At 43.5% G+C, this 18,320-nt stretch overlaps 2 protein-coding genes across 22 annotated transcripts in view; one reads left to right on the top strand and one right to left on the bottom strand.

Annotated features, from left to right (window-relative positions):
* Kmt2e (lysine methyltransferase 2E (inactive)) overlaps nucleotides 1-3,385 on the top strand; it is a 71,461-nt gene extending 68,076 nt beyond the window's left edge. For 4 of the 5 annotated variants that reach the window (XM_034518827.3, XM_034518823.3, XM_034518825.3 and 1 more), the window contains 3 exons: nucleotides 80-205; nucleotides 354-439; nucleotides 1,096-3,385. In XM_034518827.3, the coding sequence (XP_034374718.1) occupies nucleotides 80-205; nucleotides 354-439; nucleotides 1,096-2,610 (1,727 nt within the window). In that variant the 3' untranslated portion in view covers nucleotides 2,611-3,385. The remainder of the gene's footprint in view (nucleotides 1-79; nucleotides 206-353; nucleotides 440-1,095) is intronic. The other variant, XM_034518826.3, reaches the window with a different exon arrangement.
* Nucleotides 3,386-5,718: 2,333 nt separating this feature from the next.
* Nucleotides 5,719-18,320, bottom strand: part of Srpk2 (SRSF protein kinase 2) — a 185,292-nt gene continuing 172,690 nt past the window's right edge. For 7 of the 17 annotated variants that reach the window (XM_076913167.1, XM_076913166.1, XM_076913159.1 and 4 more), the window contains 3 exons: nucleotides 17,974-18,043; nucleotides 17,271-17,363; nucleotides 5,719-7,296 (listed from right to left, as the gene is read on the bottom strand). In XM_076913167.1, coding sequence (XP_076769282.1) covers nucleotides 7,112-7,296; nucleotides 17,271-17,363; nucleotides 17,974-18,043 — 348 coding nt within the window. In that variant the 3' untranslated portion in view covers nucleotides 5,719-7,111. Of the gene's footprint in view, nucleotides 7,297-16,806; nucleotides 16,900-17,270; nucleotides 17,364-17,973; nucleotides 18,044-18,320 lie in introns of all 17 variants that reach the window. The other 10 variants (XM_076913161.1, XM_076913164.1, XM_076913157.1 and 7 more) reach the window with 2 other exon arrangements.

The raw sequence follows: 18,320 nt of genomic DNA, 5'->3' as shown, positions 1-18,320 counted from the left end.
CCAAGTGCCTCTGCCTGTGTGTGCTCTGTTCCCCGTGAGCGCTAATGTTCTCTCTGGGTCTGCTCTGCTTCATCCATAGGGGGAGAATCACCATGTGTCTCATGTTCACCGAGTCATGTTCAGTCTTCACCTTCATCTCATTCAAATCACATTCCCCAGGTGCACGCTCAGAGTCTAGCCCCTTCTTTGAGTGAACTTATGGCAGGTCAGTAAGCAGATGACCTATCATGGCGATTATTTTAAAGAGCTTTATAGTAAGAAAAAGGACTGTGTACAGCGAGTACTCTGTGTGTCTACAAGAGGCAGTGTGTCCTGTAATCTTACATTTACTGTAGGTTTCTTCTGCCTTATAGACCCTGATCCTGAAGGTACAGAAGCCACAAGTACAAGTGAATGTCCATCCCCTGACACTTCTCAGAGCCCTTCTAAAACAGGCAAGGTAATCACACTGATGGTAATATCAGACTGACTTTTTTCTGCTACAAGTATTAGTTTGTGATTTCTATACTCTTTCTGTCTACTCACTCCTCTGCTGAACTGTGACAGACAGCCCTGCCTTAACCTTGCAGTTTTCTAAGAATCCTTCCGTGGTTGACATTTCTCACTCAAGTCTTACTCCTGTCTTCATGGGGATGCTCTTTAGGACCAGCCAAACAGCACTCCTGTGCCAAAGCTCAGGTGACACTCCCTCAGAGAGACAGTGCTCTCCATCCTGGTCAGTGATGAGCTGATGGCTCAGGGGGCCTGCAGAGCATTGTAAAATTGAGTGCCTTTTGACAAAATAACTCTTCTACTGGGGTCACTTTTGGAAGTGAAAAATGTATTTTAAGGTTGAATGATTTGATGAACAATTTTTGTTTATCCAAAGTTTTAAGGTTGTCAGGGGCTGAAAGAGAGTTGTTTGAATGTCTGAAGAAAATGCAAAATGGGGACCATAAATTCCCTTGGGTTATCTTCATCAAAAGCTAGAGAATTCAGTTATACAGTGTACTGAGAAAAACTCACCTATACTTGTCATCCATACACTGCTTTCTGCTCTCTTATTAAGTAACATTAAATATCAGTAAAATCTTCTCATATTTTTTTCCTTCATAGCCTGGATCACCAGGGCCAATGAATCCTGCTCAGTCACATGGGAAAATACTCACAAAACCAGATTCCCACTGGGAGGCAACTGCCACTGTATCAGAAGCTGAGAACAGCGTTCATCTAAAACCAGAGCTTCAGCAAAAACAGCTGTCAAGTAACACCCCAGCACTTTCAAAGAACCATCCTCCTCAGGCCCATGTTCGAAATACAAACGATCAACTTCCGCAAAAGCTGCCTTCTGCACCAACAAAGTTGCACTGTCCTCCGTCACCTCACACAGAAAACCCTCCCAAGTCCTCCACGCCTCACACACCTGCGCAGCATGGTTACCTCTCACCAAAGCCTCCTTCACAGCACTTAGGATCTCCCTTCAGGCCTCACCATTCACAGTCACCTCAAGTTGGAACTCCTCAACGAGAGACTCAGAGAAGTTTTTACCCAGCGGCACAGACCCTTCAAGCTAATACTCAGCAGGCAGCTTCAGGAGCATTATTTACCCAGACACCCTCAGGACAGTCTTCAGCAACATACACTCAGTTCAACCAACCGAGTCTCAGCAGCACGGCCCCACCCCCTCCCCCTCCTCCGCCTCCTTCATCGTACTATCAAAACCAGCAGTCCTCTGCAAACTTTCAGAGTTATAATCAGCTGAAAGGTAGTCTTTCCCAACAGACTGTGTTTACATCTGGACCAAATCAAGCACTTCCTGGCACCTCAAGCCAGCAATCAGTTCCTGGACACCACGTTACTCCAGGGCATTTTCTGCCCTCTCCAAGCCCTACCATTCACCATCAAACTGCTGCTGCTGTGGTCCCACCCCCGCCTCCGCCACCACCTGCTCCAGGACCACACCTCGTCCAGCAGCCAAACTCGCATCAGCAGCACTCTGTAGCACATGTAGTCGGGCCAGGCCATGCTGTCACCCCTGGGTCACACATTCATTCTCAAACTGCTGGACACCATTTACCACCCCCCCCTCCACCTCCTGGTCCTGCCCCACATCACCATCCACCACCCCATCCTTCCACAGGACTGCAAAGTCTACAAGCACAACACCAGCATGTAGTAAACTCAGCACCTCCACCCCCTCCACCTCCTCCTCCTCCAGCCAGTGTTCTGGTTTCTGGGCATCATTCAGCATCAGGTCAAGCCTTACACCACCCACCTCATCAAGGACCTCCACTTTTTCCTGCAACTGCTCATCCAGCTGTACCGCCGTATCCCTCACAAGCCACACATCATACCACTTTGGGACCGGGACCCCAGCACCAGCCTTCCGGAACAGGGCCACATTGTCCATTACCAGTTGCAGGTCCTCATCTCCAGTCCCAAGGACCAAACAGTATTCCAACACCTACTGCTTCAGGGTTCTGTCCTCATCCTCATCCTGGCTCTGTGGCCCTGCCACATGGGGTGCAAGGACCTCAGCAGGCATCGCCAGTGCCTGGACAGATTCCAATTCACAGAGCACAGGTGCCACCAACATTTCAGAACAATTACCACGGTTCAGGGTGGCATTAAAATGGACTCCAATAACATTTTTTAAAATGTTCTGTAAGATAAACTGTATATTTCATATGTACCTGTTAAAGGTACTTTTTAAAGCTTGTACATGAAACTTTGTATAAAAAAAAACAAAAACAAAACAAACAAAAAACAAAACCAAACACCAGTGCTCTTTCATTGTATTTTCCCATTTTTGCTTTTTACAATTCCTTATGAAATGTGCTCCTAAGCCAGTTGTAGGTATCTTTATTTTGTAAGTGAACATTCCAACTGTTTTTCTGACCATAGATCTGATGCTACATGACCTTTAAATTTCATTGTTGCAGTTAAATTCATTTAGTGAATAATTTCTGTATTATTTTATACATATGCATTAAGTATACAGCTAAAGAAAGCACTAAGGATATTTTGTTTTAATGGTCAGCAGTTCTTTGAGTGCATCTTAGGTCTGAAAATGCAATACAGGTTTTTATAATTTGGTGTGGACATGGCTCATTTTGTTTTATCAGTTTTTTTGCAAGCAAAATGTAATTTAATGTATAGATAATTTCTAGTGTCTCCTGACAGACTGTAAATACTGAATTTCTTTTGCGTATATAATTGCTTCCCACCCTCTTCATTTGGTATATAGCATTGTACATATGGCAAGTCTTCTGCAAACGTGTGGTCTCTGTGAAAGTAGTACAGTACATGACCTTTCCTTTTTATTTCAAATATGCTGTCACATTGAAGCACTGGTTGGGCATTTTAATTCATGTTAATAAACCACAATTATGTCAGTTTTACTAAATTGTTCTGTACAACTTCTGAGATTTAGGTCTGCTTAATGATTTTACAAAAGTTACAATTTTCAAATATAATTTGTAAGTAAAGAACCATCATCCATTTTCTTCAGTAGCTGCTACCTCAGCTGCACTGCAAGCTACTGGCAGCCAGTCTGGGCGGGTCCCACAGTGTCCCACAGTCCTCTCCAACAAATACTGGCCTTGTCTCTAGGAGCATGCGTCACAGGAAACTCAGTAGCCACACCATGTGACTCAGCTAACAAACTCAGAGTCTAACGTTCTAACACAACATGAATCCACATTACTGAGTCATTCCATCCTGTACAGTTGCATACTGCAGTACTTATAACACAGGGAGATTTAATTTGTACAGTTTATAGAATGTGACTGAAATACCTCCACTAATAATTAAAACTGATATAAAAATGTAGTATTTAATACCTTGCTTTAGAGCTTTTTTTTAAATTGTAGAAAATAGATCTCTTTAAACAAAACCAAGGGGGAAAGGCGTTATTCTGAAATATGTCAAATAATAGAATGAAGAGGGTCTCAGTGAATATTTTATTACTGAAAGAAGATCCATCAGCTGTGACTTATTTCCATTACCAGCTTCTGGTGTCTACCTCTCAGGAGTGACCCTATTTACCACCTTCCAAACACATGACACAGTTGGGCACAGTATATAAGTTTTGTGCATCAGGAAAAACAGTAAACTTAGAGTTAAATTTGGTAGTGATTTAAATCATGTTTTATCATTTAATTCCAATTTGAAAATTAACTCTGATGGTATTCAAGAATATAGCTCATTTAGGGCTTAAAACAAATCTTCAAGTTTTTGAAGAACACCAGGTACCTTGCCATCTTTCACTTACCAATGTTCTCCTTAGGATGTTTACTAAAGAAACCTTAGTCTAAAAACTGGATAGGTTCACATTGTCCCTCCTTGACAATTTCAAATAGACCAAAGAAACAGGGATATTCATCCTTAAAATCAATCACTTGTCCACTGACTTTCAAAGTAGCCGGCTATATAAGTAATTCATAATGAAAGATCTTATGCAAACTGAAAGACATCAACTAAATATAATCTTTAATGAACACACTGTACAAACTTAAGAGAAAGAGGGTGTGTGTGTGTGTGGTTGAGGGGTGGGAGGGGGTTGGCATGCCTAGGTAGGCAGATCTCTGAGTTTTTGCCTCACAAAATAAGAAGAAGAAAAGAAAAATAAACTGAACGTGTTTTCTATTCCAATGAAAGTTTTACCTGTTATGCATGGTGCAGAGAATATGGAAAAACAAGATCTTGCCTAAAAAGTATACTTACTTCAAACTCCCTAATACCCACTTTTTCTTTGGACCGCTCTGCCAATTTTTAGATTAGCTATTTCTAAATCTGTTAAAGGTCACATGAGACCCACTGCTTGTAATTTTCTATGGAGATTTCACAGGGTCTTTCCACTAAAAAGACTTAGTTGACTATAATGTTTCAAATAACCAATGGTTCACTTTAAGTTTTTATTCTTTTCTTTCTTCCTAGGCTTTCAATACAGGATCTCACTATATAGCCTTGGGTGGGCTAGAACTTATGCAGACCAGGCTGGCTTCAAACTCAGAGATCTTCCTGCCTCTGCCTCCCAAGTGCTGAGATTAAAGGAGTGCGCCCCAACAGCCAACCTTTACATTTATTCTTTTCATCATGCTACCAAGAATCTGATAGAACCATATGGTACCAATCACAAAAGTGTATTCTAGAACTCCTTGTATACCGTAAGCTAGTTTGGGTATTAATAGAAGAACCACCTTAAGAATAATATTCTAGCTTCCTTTTCCAACTTGACATTTCTAACTGCATTAGACAAATTTCATTCAAATCGTAAAAGTTCTTTCAGAGGTAGGGAAGACATAAACTTACTCTGTGGTTCTTACAGGAATGTGTCTATAGAAATCATGACTTAACAGCAACCATCTGTCATAGGCTCTATAAGGCAACCCATAGCCTCATTAGAAAAACTCAGCATGCATAGTTTATGAATGAGTGGCACCTTCTATCTCACTACAGTGTATGATACAATAATGTTAACCCCTAAGAGGGATATGTATCTTGTTCCCAGAGGGAAAGACTGGGTAGGAGGAGAAAACCATTCACTTACAATGAAACACTGATTTAAAAAGGGGGGACACCCACATTGTAGATAATGAAGCTATAACTAAAGCCTCATTCATAAAATCCATTCTGCCCTAATGCATGTCCCGTGACTTAATCTGCACCTCCTTTTGTTGACACTCTACTGAGAGCAAATGTATGTTGATTCTGTCTCTTCAAATAACCAAGGCAATGTCTGGAAAAACACCCCAAAACACTTTAATTAAAGACAAGTGCAAGCACCCCAAACGAAGGATTATTGTTACAACACTTGTTAGCTTTTCACAATCTAATTATTGCAAAGGCATATGGATAAATGTTAATGGACAAGGTCAAGAAAAACGAGGCACCTTAATGAATAAAAAGTTTTTAAAAAAAGACATTCAATCCACTGACTTCTAAAAGAGGCTAAATACACCTCCTATGTTACATTCTAAAATAGTATTGCCTACTAATGGTTTGTATCCTGGATTCTACAGTTAATTTTAAGGAAATGCATAAACTAAAACTGTATGCGGTCTGCAAAGGGGAAATGGCCTTCATGGGAAGTAACGAAAGGCAAGGGGAGCTGCAGTAGCCAGGGAAGCTGCCTATGGGATGGACACGATCACCGTTACCTTTAAGCTGGGAGGAGCGTTCTGTCCACTGCGTTGCAAACTATATAAGCCATACCTTGTGTTTTAAACAACACGATCATGCTTTTCCAAAAAGATATTATTTTTTTTCATTCCACACACTGAACATATTTCTCTTGTCCAATTTAATCTATGTATTTAACTTACAGTGCTTGTAAGAGGCGACACTACATGGGATTGGGCCATCACATTTTAAGTGGAAATGACTTATACTTTAAACATAGTTTTTAAAATATGCAAAATACAAATAGAATTGCTAGATTATGTCAAATTTTTAAAGTTTTTTCTTCCTCTAAAGTGCCACAGAGGGCATGGCACCTAATCCAGAACCACTTGGACTGTCATGGAATGAAAAGTTTGCACAACTTCTTGAAGCAGTGGAAATCTGCAACATGCAATGTAGGCTAAAAAGCACTCAGGACTGGGTAGCTTTTCTGAATGTGAATCCTCATCCCCTATTTTTGCAAATTAATAGTTACATACACTATAATACAGGAATGATTTCCTTTTGCCAGAAGATAAAATTGTACATTTCCTTGCTCTTTCTTGGTTCCAACTGATAATTTCTTAAGATTGTAAATTATATAATACTCAGCTAAAATATGTCTTCATAAATAGTTACAGAACCTGCCAAAACACAGAGGGGAAAGTATTTTTCATTCAAAAAAATTGACATTTAAATGTCACACAACACAAGAAACAATGCTTAGAGACATGTTATTGTTTCCAGAAGAAAATGGCCAGTAATCTACTTAGCTGAAGACAAAGACCACCATTCCCCAGGACCATGGTGCACGGGAAGCAAAGTGTCAAACAACAGTACCTCAAAGCAAAACAAAGGTCTGAGGGTGGAGCCAGCTCCCTTGTAATCCTGTTAAAGAATGAGAGCCACTGTTTAGGTCCGATGTACTGGGAAAACCTGCTAGCTCAGAATGCTATATTTGTAGAATCTGCTAAGAATTCAACCAAGGATGTCGAAGGCATTCGCCAGCTGAGGCTCGTTTTTCTGGAACCATCTCTAACATTGGGATCAGGAAATCTGTAAATTGTGCAGCATCTTCATGGGGCCAGCCATACTTTTCCACAAGTACATCAAAGAGGCTCCAGGGCTTCAGCTTGGTGATGTGCCGCAGTTCTCCTGGAGAGAAAGAAGCACACAGTCACTAAAGCTCCAGATTTGCACATCCCAGAATTTACTTGATACAGACAGGCTTTTTTTTTCCCCCTTTCACTGAAGTGGGCATTTTACCTCTCAAAACCTTATGGAAACAACAAAGAAAGCTAGCTTCTTTACCCAGAGCAAGTCTCATTGAAGGGCTAATGACTGAGTTGAAGCAAGGTAGGTGGATGTAAATGGATTAAGTTTAAAGAAATCAGCTCTGTGCTTCTTGAGATGAAAAGGTACAGAGAATATTTCTGTTTCCCATGTAAGAGCCACTAGCAGTCCAGCTCTGATGGTGTTCCATTTGTAAGCTGCTTTGGAAACCTGTATGATGCATACTATTTGAACTTGTGTTACTGTGTTTTCCCATGTGAAGAAAAAGAAATCTGTGCTTCTACCTCAATGCAAATATAACCTTTTCTGATGGCACATATGCCCTTTGCAACTGTGCTGCCCACTGCGGTCGGCAGTCACTGGCTCCACGGGGCTAACAGGCACACAGCTAGTGTGTCCACAGAGCACAGTAACTTTATTTTGTCTAAGTTTAAAGAAACAGCCTCAAGCAACTACTGAAAACCCAAAACAACTAATTTTAATCTCTACTCGTTTGTTGTAAAACACATGACCTCAAGGACAATTTCTTATAAAACCTTAAGTTAAAAAATGTTCTAATGTGTCAGCTGTAGTATAAAAGTTTAACTACCCAACACTAGGAAGCTCTGACATAGCAGAAAAACTAACAGTAAGTAGTCTTTTTTTTTTTTTTTTTAAAGGCTTAAAAAAAAAAAAGAAAAGTTATTTTTAAGTAAAACTGCCAGTGAGGATAACTTTCATTTCTGTGTGTTGGAAAATATTCACAGCATATCTATAGCTGCCTATAGAGCAGCCTTCTTGGGCAACCCTCTGCGTGGACCTCTGTGACTCTCCTCCATGTCCAGGGACTGCACCATCTGACAGCTCTTTACCAGGCCTGCAGCGGCAGTCAAGCCCTGAGTCTACCCTGGGTCTCTTCTCTTCACATGCTACAGCAGAACCTATGAAGTACTGGATGCCAGCATCAGAGGACGGACGATGTCACTCACCTTACCTTTGCAAACCAATTTAGAACCCCTGCCCCCAAACATTACTAACAAATGTAAAAAGAAAAAAAGAAGAAGAAAAGGAAGAATCTCAATAATCCCACCCCCACAGCCACAGTCCTTTCCTTCCTGTAGTGGCCATTCCTGTCTATCTTGAGAATTACCACATTACACAGGATTCCATAAAGAAACTTTTGGAATGGTTCCTGGTTGAAGAAAGTGAGGTAACAAGTGAGAACATAGTTAAGCACTACTTTGAGGCTGGGGATCAGATCAGATCAGATAAAGAAACAGACCAGCAATTTCAGAAATGGAAAAGGAAGGCCTTTGAATAAAACAGTTTGTAAAACTCAGATCCAAAGGCTGCTGAGATGGGTAAACAGGGCTTGCCACTCAACAATGTAAGCCCAAAGACTGGAGTCTGATCCTGTAGTGATGGATGGAGAGCACTGACTCCACAAAGTTGTTCTCTGACTTACATACAAGCACTGTGGAACAGGGCACCCCACCACACACACCATACATAAAACAGCAAAATAATAAAAATTTAAAACACATTTGAGCGCCGGGCAGTGGTGGCGCACGCCTTTAATCCCAGCACTTGGAGGCAGAGGCAGGCGAATTTCTGAATTTGAGGGCCAGCCTGGTCTACAGAGTAAGTTCGAGGACAGCCAGGGCTACACAAAGAAACCCTATCTCGAAAAACCAAACAAACAAACAAAAAACCCACCCCATTTGAGCAATCACTGAAGATATATTCCTCAAACCCCAAAAGTCTAGCTCTGAGAACCTAGTCAAAGAATATAAACCTCGGCTCCCACCCCGAGTCCCCCAAAAAAGTGGAAGGGTAGAATTTAGGGTGGAAGCTAAAAAGCCAAACACTCCCAAGAATCATCTCAAAGCTACATTTTACAGATACAAAGACTGACTTAAAAATACCTAAGAACATGGAAAGGCAGATGCATCAAAACCCAGCTGTGCAGACAGCAAATGCCTCCCGGGTGCCTTTCAGTAGATCAACCATGCTGACAGAGCAGCGACTGCAGACCTCATCCTGACACTTAAGAAAGACTGCCATTCACATGACCTTGAAGTAAGTTCTCTGGTAAAAGCAGGAACTTCCTTGACATTTAATTATTCTGTCTTGACATAAATAAGTTTGCAAATGAATATAAAGGCTAGCAAGCATGTGTTCCAGAACAGAAGAGCCTACTGAGGGAACCTAGAACCTACCAGCTTTTCAAGCTAAAATACTTCAATGAACACCAAACTAAGTACATTTGCCCCTTTGTACACTCAAAATCAAGGATATCCAAAATAATCTAGCATAGCATTTGTATATAACCTGTGCATACCACACACCCATATCACTATACTGGTTTTCCCTGGTTTTTTTTTTTTTTTTTTTTTTTTTTGAGACACAGTTCTCACTATGTAGCCCAGACTAGCCTGGAATTCGCAATGCATTTGCTTCCATACCCTCAAAGTGTGGGACTATAGGTCTCCACCAGCACACAGGACCAACATCTCGACTGTGCAAGCACCACAGAAACAGTTATATTCTAAAACAGTGCAAGTTTTTATAAATGAATTTGTGTGCCGACTAAATTCTTGGATGTGGAACAAGAAAAACTAAAAGATTCACCAAGTCACCTTGTGTGGAAAGGTACACAGTGGGGATGGGGATGGGGAGGGACGGTGAGCTGCACAGCCCAAGTCTAGAAGCTGAAACCCTGGCTGGAGACGGGCATGATACGGAAGGACATTACATAATGGGTCTCCTCTGATGACTGGCATTCACAGCCAGCTATGCTGAAGTTACCTCCAGTCCATGCACTTACATGTCCTTGGAACAGAAATGAGATTCATGTTTAAACTTATGTGTAACCCTCAAGATAGGTCACCGTGTCAATGTAAATATTCCAAAATCTGAGGAAATCAGAAAGTGGAAACTTCTGTCTCAAGAATTTTGGACAGAGAATATTCTACTTGTATGATGGAAATCACTTCAAATTTATAGTAGCTGAGGACCAAACTCCTCAAAACTTAAAATCAGCTAGAAAACTTTAGCAGTTAAGAGCACTCCTTGCTCTTAAAGAGGATCCAGTCTCAGTTCCCAATATTCACCTGGTAGTTAACAATCATCTCCAACTCCAATTTCAGGAGAGCGGATCCTCTTTTCTGATCTCTGCAGGCATCAGACACATATATGATGCGTATAAATACACGTAGGCAAACCACTCACAGAAAAATGAAAAAGCCACCTACGACACGCACGCAGACTATGGCAAGTGCTGTTTTCTGCTGCGGCCTCAGCTCCTGTGAAGGCACTGTCCTGTGCTTATCTTAGACTGCCTCAGTGGCCTTTGTCATCGTTCTGTGGCAGCACCGTACAGACCTGCCCAAACCTCCGATGTCCTGGAATTCCATCTGGACTCAGTGAAGACACAGCATCAGAGGCTTATCAATTTATTCTTCCCCCCAACCCTCTTCTAAAATCCCAACGCCCTTAATCAGCTTGAAGAAGTTAAAGAGAGTCAGCGCCCCTATTCCCTGAGCTTGGGGACTAATGTGGTTAATAATGGTCTGTCTTTCTAGGGAAAAGTAGTGGTTTTGTTGGAACGGGGGGATTAGCTAGGACTTATTGCATAGCCATAACCTATTGGTAGAAATCTGTATAATTATTATCAAGATGAAGTTATAATTTCTTAAATGGTACAAAATTTACTTTGATTTCAAATTTAAGGTTTTCATTGGTATGAGCCTCTTATTAATATAAAAATGAGATGAATATTGATACTCTCATGGGCATTGTGCCTGTATAACACATTTAGGAATACAAGGCCTAGACCCAGCCCTTTTTTAACTGATTTGGGATGGTTAACCTATGAGTTAAGGGACTATAGAAAATTCATGGTTTTGAGTTTATTGTTAGGGTGTTTTCCATATTTTATTTAGAAATACCTGAGAGGAGTGAAAAGACAACATTCCAGGTTACCTTACATGGATAGTTGGTTTTCAAAACATCAGAAGTCCATAGAACTGACGCTACAAATATTTATATATTAATGTTCATTTTGATTAGAGACCTGTCTGCTCCTGACAGCTTCCTGTCGTGGATTCTAAGAGGAAATTGAGCATCCTTGGAGATACTCCAGTTGTGTGTTGACAGCCACTAGGCAAGAATTGCCTCTCTCCATCTACAGACAAATTACTGTCCAGAAAAGGACACACATGCAGAATAGTTGACTGATTATATCTGCCTAGCCAGAGTAATCAGCCCTTAATAATTCTGCAGCACTAAGGTCTGTCAGATGATTCTGGGCCAGAAGGCTGAAGATCTGATGCTCCAACGTTCAGTAGTATAGGGGCTTTTCAGGTGTTCAGTGGTCTCTATAAATTGGCTGAGTTTTAGAAGCTATGCTTAGTGCTTCCCATAACTTCACTTAACTCAGTCATTTTGGATTTCTGATGGGGTTGAAGACCTATAGTCTTAGCCAATCCTGGCTATTTACTTTGAGAGAAAAGATCTGAGTAGATAGTTTTCAGCTGGCATTCATTCTAAAGCCAAAAAGCCAGGCTCAAAAGTGTTTTAGTTAGAAGAGATGACAGAGGTTCTGGTTAGTCAACAGAATGATGGACTGGGTATTAGGACTATCTTGTACCTCACTGGTACAATTAGGAATAAGTATGCTCTAATTGTATTTTGAGAGAATAGTTCTACTTTAACAGGAAGAGTGATATGTAGGAGGAGCTAAGTGGGAAGGAGTACTGAGAGGAAGAGATGGAACAAGGAGAGAAGATGAAGGAGAGGAGAAGCTAGGTGATGAGAGAGAGAAAGAGAGAGGGGGCATGGAGGCAGATGTTCACATGTTTCCACCAGTCAAAAAGTTTTTATATCTAGGTTGGGTATTGGGTTACGCTTCTGATTGAGCATTACCAAACTTATAGATCCTTTGATTAACATTTAAAAAAAATCGTATAAAAGCAAAAAGGGACAGGGGTGTTCTAGGGAGGGGAAATGTGGAAAGGGGATGGCATCTTAAATGTAAATAAAATATAAAAAAAATAAAATAAAATATCCTCATAGAAGCAGGAGGAAAAGGGATGGGATAGGGGGTTCCTGGGTTGGGGGCAGGGAAGGGGATTAAATCTGAAATGTAAATAAAATATCCAATAAAAAAATTTTAAAAATAAATAAATTAATTAACATCTGTCCTATGTGTATGAGCAATTTGTTTGCATGCCTAACTGTGCACCATATGTGTGCCTTGAGCTCATGGAGACCAGATGAGGGTGTTAAATCCCCTGGAACTTCAACTCCAGTTGTGAGCCACCATGTGCATGTTAGGGACTAAACAGAGGCCCTCTGCAAGAGCGCCAAGTGTTTTTCATTGCTGAGTCTCTATTCCATCTGCACATGTCTGTTTTATGTATGTGTGTAGAAACACGTGTACATCACATGGAAGTCAGAAAACTGTACAGGAGTAGATCTCCTTTTACCTGGTTCCTGGGAGTCAAACTCAGGTCATCAGGCTTGGTGGCAGGTTTTACCTGCTGACCAATCTTGTAGGCCCTAAAGTTAATGAAGTCTTAGGAGCTAGGTTGTGCAGCTGGTCTTTGCTGCTTTGTGTGTTCTTCTCTTTTCTACTTTTCATACCTCCCTGTGTTTTACCCCATCACTAGATAGATATAAGAGAGAGGGGAGAGGGGAGAGGGGAGAGGGGAGAGGGGAGAGGGGAGAGGGGAGAGGGGAGAGGGGAGAGGGAGAGGGGAGAGGGGAGAGGGGAGAGGGGAGAGGGGAGAGGGGAGAGGGGAGAGGGGAGAGGGAGAGGGGAGAGGGGAGAGGGGAGAGGGGAGAGGGGAGAGGGGAGAGGGGAGAGGGGAGAGGGGAGAGGGGAGAGGGGAGAGGGGAGAGGGGAGAGGGGAGAGGGGAGAGGGGAGAGGGGAGAGGGGAGAGGGAGAGGGGAGAGGGGAGAGGGGAGAGGGGAGAGGGGAGAGGGGAGAGGGGAGAGGGGAGAGGGGAGAGGGGAGAGGGGAGAGGGGAGAGGGGAGAGGGGAGAGGGGAGAGGGGAGAGGGGAGAGGGGAGAGGGGAGAGGGGAGAGGGGAGAGGGGAGAGGGGAGAGGGGAGAGGGGAGAGGGGAGAGGGGAGAGGGGAGAGGGGAGAGGGGAGAGGGGAGAGGGGAGAGGGGAGAGGGGAGAGGGGAGAGGGGAGAGGGGAGAGGGGAGAGGGGAGAGGGGAGAGGGGAGAGGGAGAAGAAGGGAGGGAGGAGAGGTGGGGGGAGGGAGAGGGAAAAGAGACGGATAGATATTGATTTATTGATTCTTGAATCTAATTTCTTTCCTTTTGTTTCTTCCTTGAGCACACACCACAGTCATCTCCCCTGAATGACCAACAAACCACCTCAAATGCACCTTAGCATTTATGTCCCCTCTAAACATTTCCCACAGTTCCAAACGTCACACAATCTAGAAGCTCTCTGGAGCTGGAAAAACCACTCCTGTTCTAGAGCACAAGGGAAATCCTGGTCAGCTGCTGTGGGGAGCCCAGAGCTCCCCCACAACCCTTACCTGGGAGAAAATAAAACCATAGACTCACAGGATTTTTGTGTTTTTAAAGAAACCAAAATTCTATAATTGTCACTACGAAGTCAGATTAACATCTGTGTACATAGCCAGATGTATCCCAATGTACTTGATGCCGCATGTGGGAACAAGTTTAGGTAACCTGTCTCCTCTCAGGCATCAGTGTTTGATACAATAAATTCAGTAAAACACTGGCTGGCTACATATGCTTTTAAGTCCTAAAGCAAAAGTGCTAAAGATGACTGTAGACAAAAGCCTACAAACGTCCAAGGAGAAGCCATGTGAGCATGCCCACAGTGAAAAGCCCTGCAGGACAACAACATCCCCAAAACATCCATCTAAGAACCTCATCTGCCAACTGGGTAAGAAGAGGTGCCACTGCTGCTGTTGGTTCTGGGATGGCATTCAACAGAAATCAACTTAATGGCTTATAGCTCCATGCCAGGTGAAAGCCACAGGGAACCTAAGGGCACAGTTGGGCATGTGATGAGTGGCTGTGATCCAGCACTTGGAAGGCTGCGACTGGAGAATCAGGAGATCAAGACCCTGCCTCAAAAAGTAAGAATGGGCTGGAGAGATGACTCAGCAGCAGCCAAGAGCACTGGCTGCTCTTCCAAAGGATCCAGGTTCAGCTTTTTTTTTTTTTTTTTTTCTTTCTTTCTTTTTTTAATCGAGACAAGGTTTATCTGTGTAGCCCTGGCTGTCCTGGAACTCACTCTGTAGACCAGGCTGGCCTCAAACTCAGAAATCCAACGGCCTCTGCCTCCCAAGTGCTGGGATTAAAGGCGTGCACCACCACTGCCCCGCCAGATTCAGCTTTTAATACACACATGGTAACTGTTGGGGGCCGACTTTTAGCAGAAAGTGGCTAGATCATCTTTGCAGCCATCTTGAACCATATACCCTGATAGAGACTTGTTTTTCAACAGCCTACAACAGCTGAGCACACTCTGACAAACATCTTGTTTATCCCACATAGCTTGTTTTGTTGTTTAGTGACCCCAGCTGCATGGTGCACATGGTAAAGTGTCTTCACCTATGTTCTCCTGCTTGTGCTTATAAATTCCCAGGATTTCCTTGTAATAGTGTCAATAGGAGGTGAATATAGTCCATGGGAGACAGTAAACAGACGTGACTGCAAACCCTCTGACTTGTCTCTATTCTTCGCGTCTCTTCCCCTTCTTCCCCCCACTCTCTCTCTTGCTAGACCCTGACCCAAGGACCGGAGCAGCAGAGCAGTCCAGGACATTTTGGCCCCCAAACGTGGGGCAGAGTGGTCCTCAACAGTAACTTAAAAACATCTATAACTCCAAGCCCAGGGTATACAATGCCCTTTTCTGTAGGCGCCAAGTATACACCCATACAGACTGCAGGCAAAACACTCATATTCATAAAATACTAAGTGGGGGGAGGGGGATGGAGAGAGGGAGATTGCAGAGGGAGGCTTAGCAGGTAAAGAGGCTTTCCCCTAATGACATAAATGTGGTCCCCAGGAATCACATGGTATGAAGAGAGAAACAACACCTGAAAAGGTGTCCTTTGATGTCCACATATACACCATGTCACCTATGGCCCAGTAAGTAATAAATGTAATTTAGAAAGAAATATGAGGAGAGGAAAAAAGGAAGGGGAGTTAGAAATGAAATAACCTGGACTGGACTCTATGTCCTACTCGTGTGTGTGTGTGTGTGTGTGTGTGTGTGTGTGTGTGTGCGCGCGCGCGCGCGTGCACAGAGGACAACTGAGGGTGTTTACTCCTTAGGAACCATTTCTCTTCTTTGGAGTCCAATCTCCCATTGGAGCCTGGAACTCAACATGGCTAGAGGCTGGCTGACTAGAGAGAGCCCCAGGGTTCCAGCGTTCTGTGTCCACAGCTCCAGGACGACAAGTGCATGCACCAATACAGCCTTTATGAAAGAATTGGGACTGAGCTCAGCCTTCAAGTCTATACAGCACCCACTTTACCAACCAATTCTCCCCCAGGTCCTTGAGCAAACATTAAGGGAGGATGTAAACACAACTGAATCTAAGCTGGTAAAAGCAGGCTCCCCAGACGACAGCACCTGAGAAGGGCTTTGTTGTCATCGGCAGGGTCTCACACAGCCCATGTTAACCTCCAATAGTCAATGTTCTGAGGATGACCCTGAGTTCCCCACCCCCTACTCCCAGCTTTTTCTGAGGATTCATCTTTTAGAGTGAGGGGAGAGACACACTGTTGGAGGTATGTTGAAGGATTGGTATAGCCTGTCAACTACAGAATGACATTAAAGCCAGTCATGAATGGGACAATCTACAAAGTACATGGCCACAGGACTTCACAGGCCTACACAACGCCAAGAGCTCAGACACGGCCAAGAGAAGGGCCATGGCCATCTATGAAACTCATAAAGACTAAGAACAGAAAGAGACGTCTAGCTTTGTTAGTCTGTAATCCAGGCTGGCCTTGGACTCTTGATTCCCCAGTCTCAGGCTCTGAGTACTGGGATTACAGGGGTGAGTCACTATATCCAGCTGAATCTGGTTCTTTCTCAAAACTCACTTGAAGTCCTTTCTACAAATATGTGAATCTACAAAAAGTGCTTGGAGTGGAATTAAGAGATAGTTGTTTGAGAAAGGATTGCTGGAAGCCTGCTTTTTTTTAAAATAAAAGTTTCACTCTATAGATACCAGAGTTCCCGATGATTCTGTGAGTACCTTCTTCTTCAGCAGAATTCCCCATCTGAAAAGTCTTGATCTTTTCCACTGCTCAAATATGAATGCACAATTTCTCCTTCTGGGAGAAGATCATGCTGAAAATTAGTGTTGCATAAGTACCGTTACCTTTTCTGGTGAAAAACTCCTTGGAATATTTCCCCAACATAGCGTATTTTCGAGGGACTTTCCCCAGCAGTTCAATGATCAATGCTATGTGATCTGCATTGGGAAACATTGCCAGCAAAACAGAAACACACGACAGTTTAATCAGTACACTGCATGCAGACATGGTTACTGCCCGCACAGACAGAAACGGAGTGCGACCCAAATGGCCTTTGTCCGACTGATTCAGAACTCATAGCTAAGGGCACCCAGTTGTCCCTGGGTACCAAGAAGGGACCAGTGTACAGAGTGAGCACATCACAGCCCAGACTCAGTCTTCGGTCAGCATTTACACCAGCACAGATATTCTGCTCGGCTGCTTTTGGAATTTAGAAGCATTGCTTTGGTCGCATGGTCGCTGCTGCTGCAGCTGCAGCTGTTCCATTTCTGTCTGCATCGTGGCACATTTCAAAGAGAAGAGGTACTACCTCTGCGATTGAAGAATTCCCGAGAATATTTTCCAGACAGAGCAAAGTGCCTTGGGATACTGCCTAGCAGCTCTATGATGTGGGCTATGTGGTCTATGAGGAGAGAGCAAAGGGGACATGGGAATGGGGAGGGGACAGGAAAGGGGGGGGAGAGGGAAAGGGAAATTAGTAAAACTCAGAAATCGATTCAAATCAACAATGTCTGCAGCACATCCATGCAGAGGTCTGTGGGGCTGTCAGGCCTCAGACACCAACTGGAGCACCAACTGGAGCACCAAAAGTGGCTGACACCAGTGCACCCCAGGCCACCCCAGCATTGCAAGCAAGAAAGCATGAAGATGGTCAGGTTTACAGAAGGAATTCAAGCCTGAATTCCCTGGTTTTCAACTGAGCTCCCAAACAGGACAGCAAAATGGGCAGCAGAGCTGTGGACAAAGAAACCACAGAGAGGTCCTGGGGCCTCAGGAGTCAGTCCTCACCCACCAGCTGGGTTCCTCCCACCAGGAGGCCAGCAAAGCCATGTCAGGCGGGTACTGCCCAGTCACTGGCACTGAGGGGGCTTCAAACTCAAAGGAAAAGCATATGAATTTGGTGTTTGAAAACCAAAGCATGTCTGTTTCAGTAAAAAATACAAATGGAACTCTCTAAAAGTTCTGGAGGAGCAGACCCACATCAAGGGACTCAGCAGGCAACCAGCACTCACCTTCATCTCTGGAGTAGTCTTCCCCAGAATGCGGTTCGAACAAATAGTCTCCTGTGGCCAGCTCAAATGCCTAGGACACAACAGATGACAAGCTGAGCACTTCAGAGATGGCTCAAGAGCCAGCAGCTCTGTTTACAGAGGAAGCCTAGATCTGCAGAGGACTACAAGCAAACCAAAGTGCGTCCCAGGACAGTCCAACCCCTAGTTTTCCTTTCTTCCAGAGAAGTTCACAGAAGCTACAGGGGTATCTTTATGTCTTCTAATGGGAGAGGGAAGCTATGGCTCTCTGTACACTGCAGAAGTAGAACAAAGCTACCGGAGAGGCAGCTGCAGCTCTGGTGCTGCAC

The sequence above is a fragment of the Arvicanthis niloticus genome, chromosome 15, assembly GCF_011762505.2.
Source record: "Arvicanthis niloticus isolate mArvNil1 chromosome 15, mArvNil1.pat.X, whole genome shotgun sequence".
NCBI lineage: Eukaryota > Metazoa > Chordata > Mammalia > Rodentia > Muridae > Arvicanthis > Arvicanthis niloticus.
Note: the sequence above shows the minus strand (reverse complement) of the source record. Positions and strands in the feature narration are given on the sequence as shown.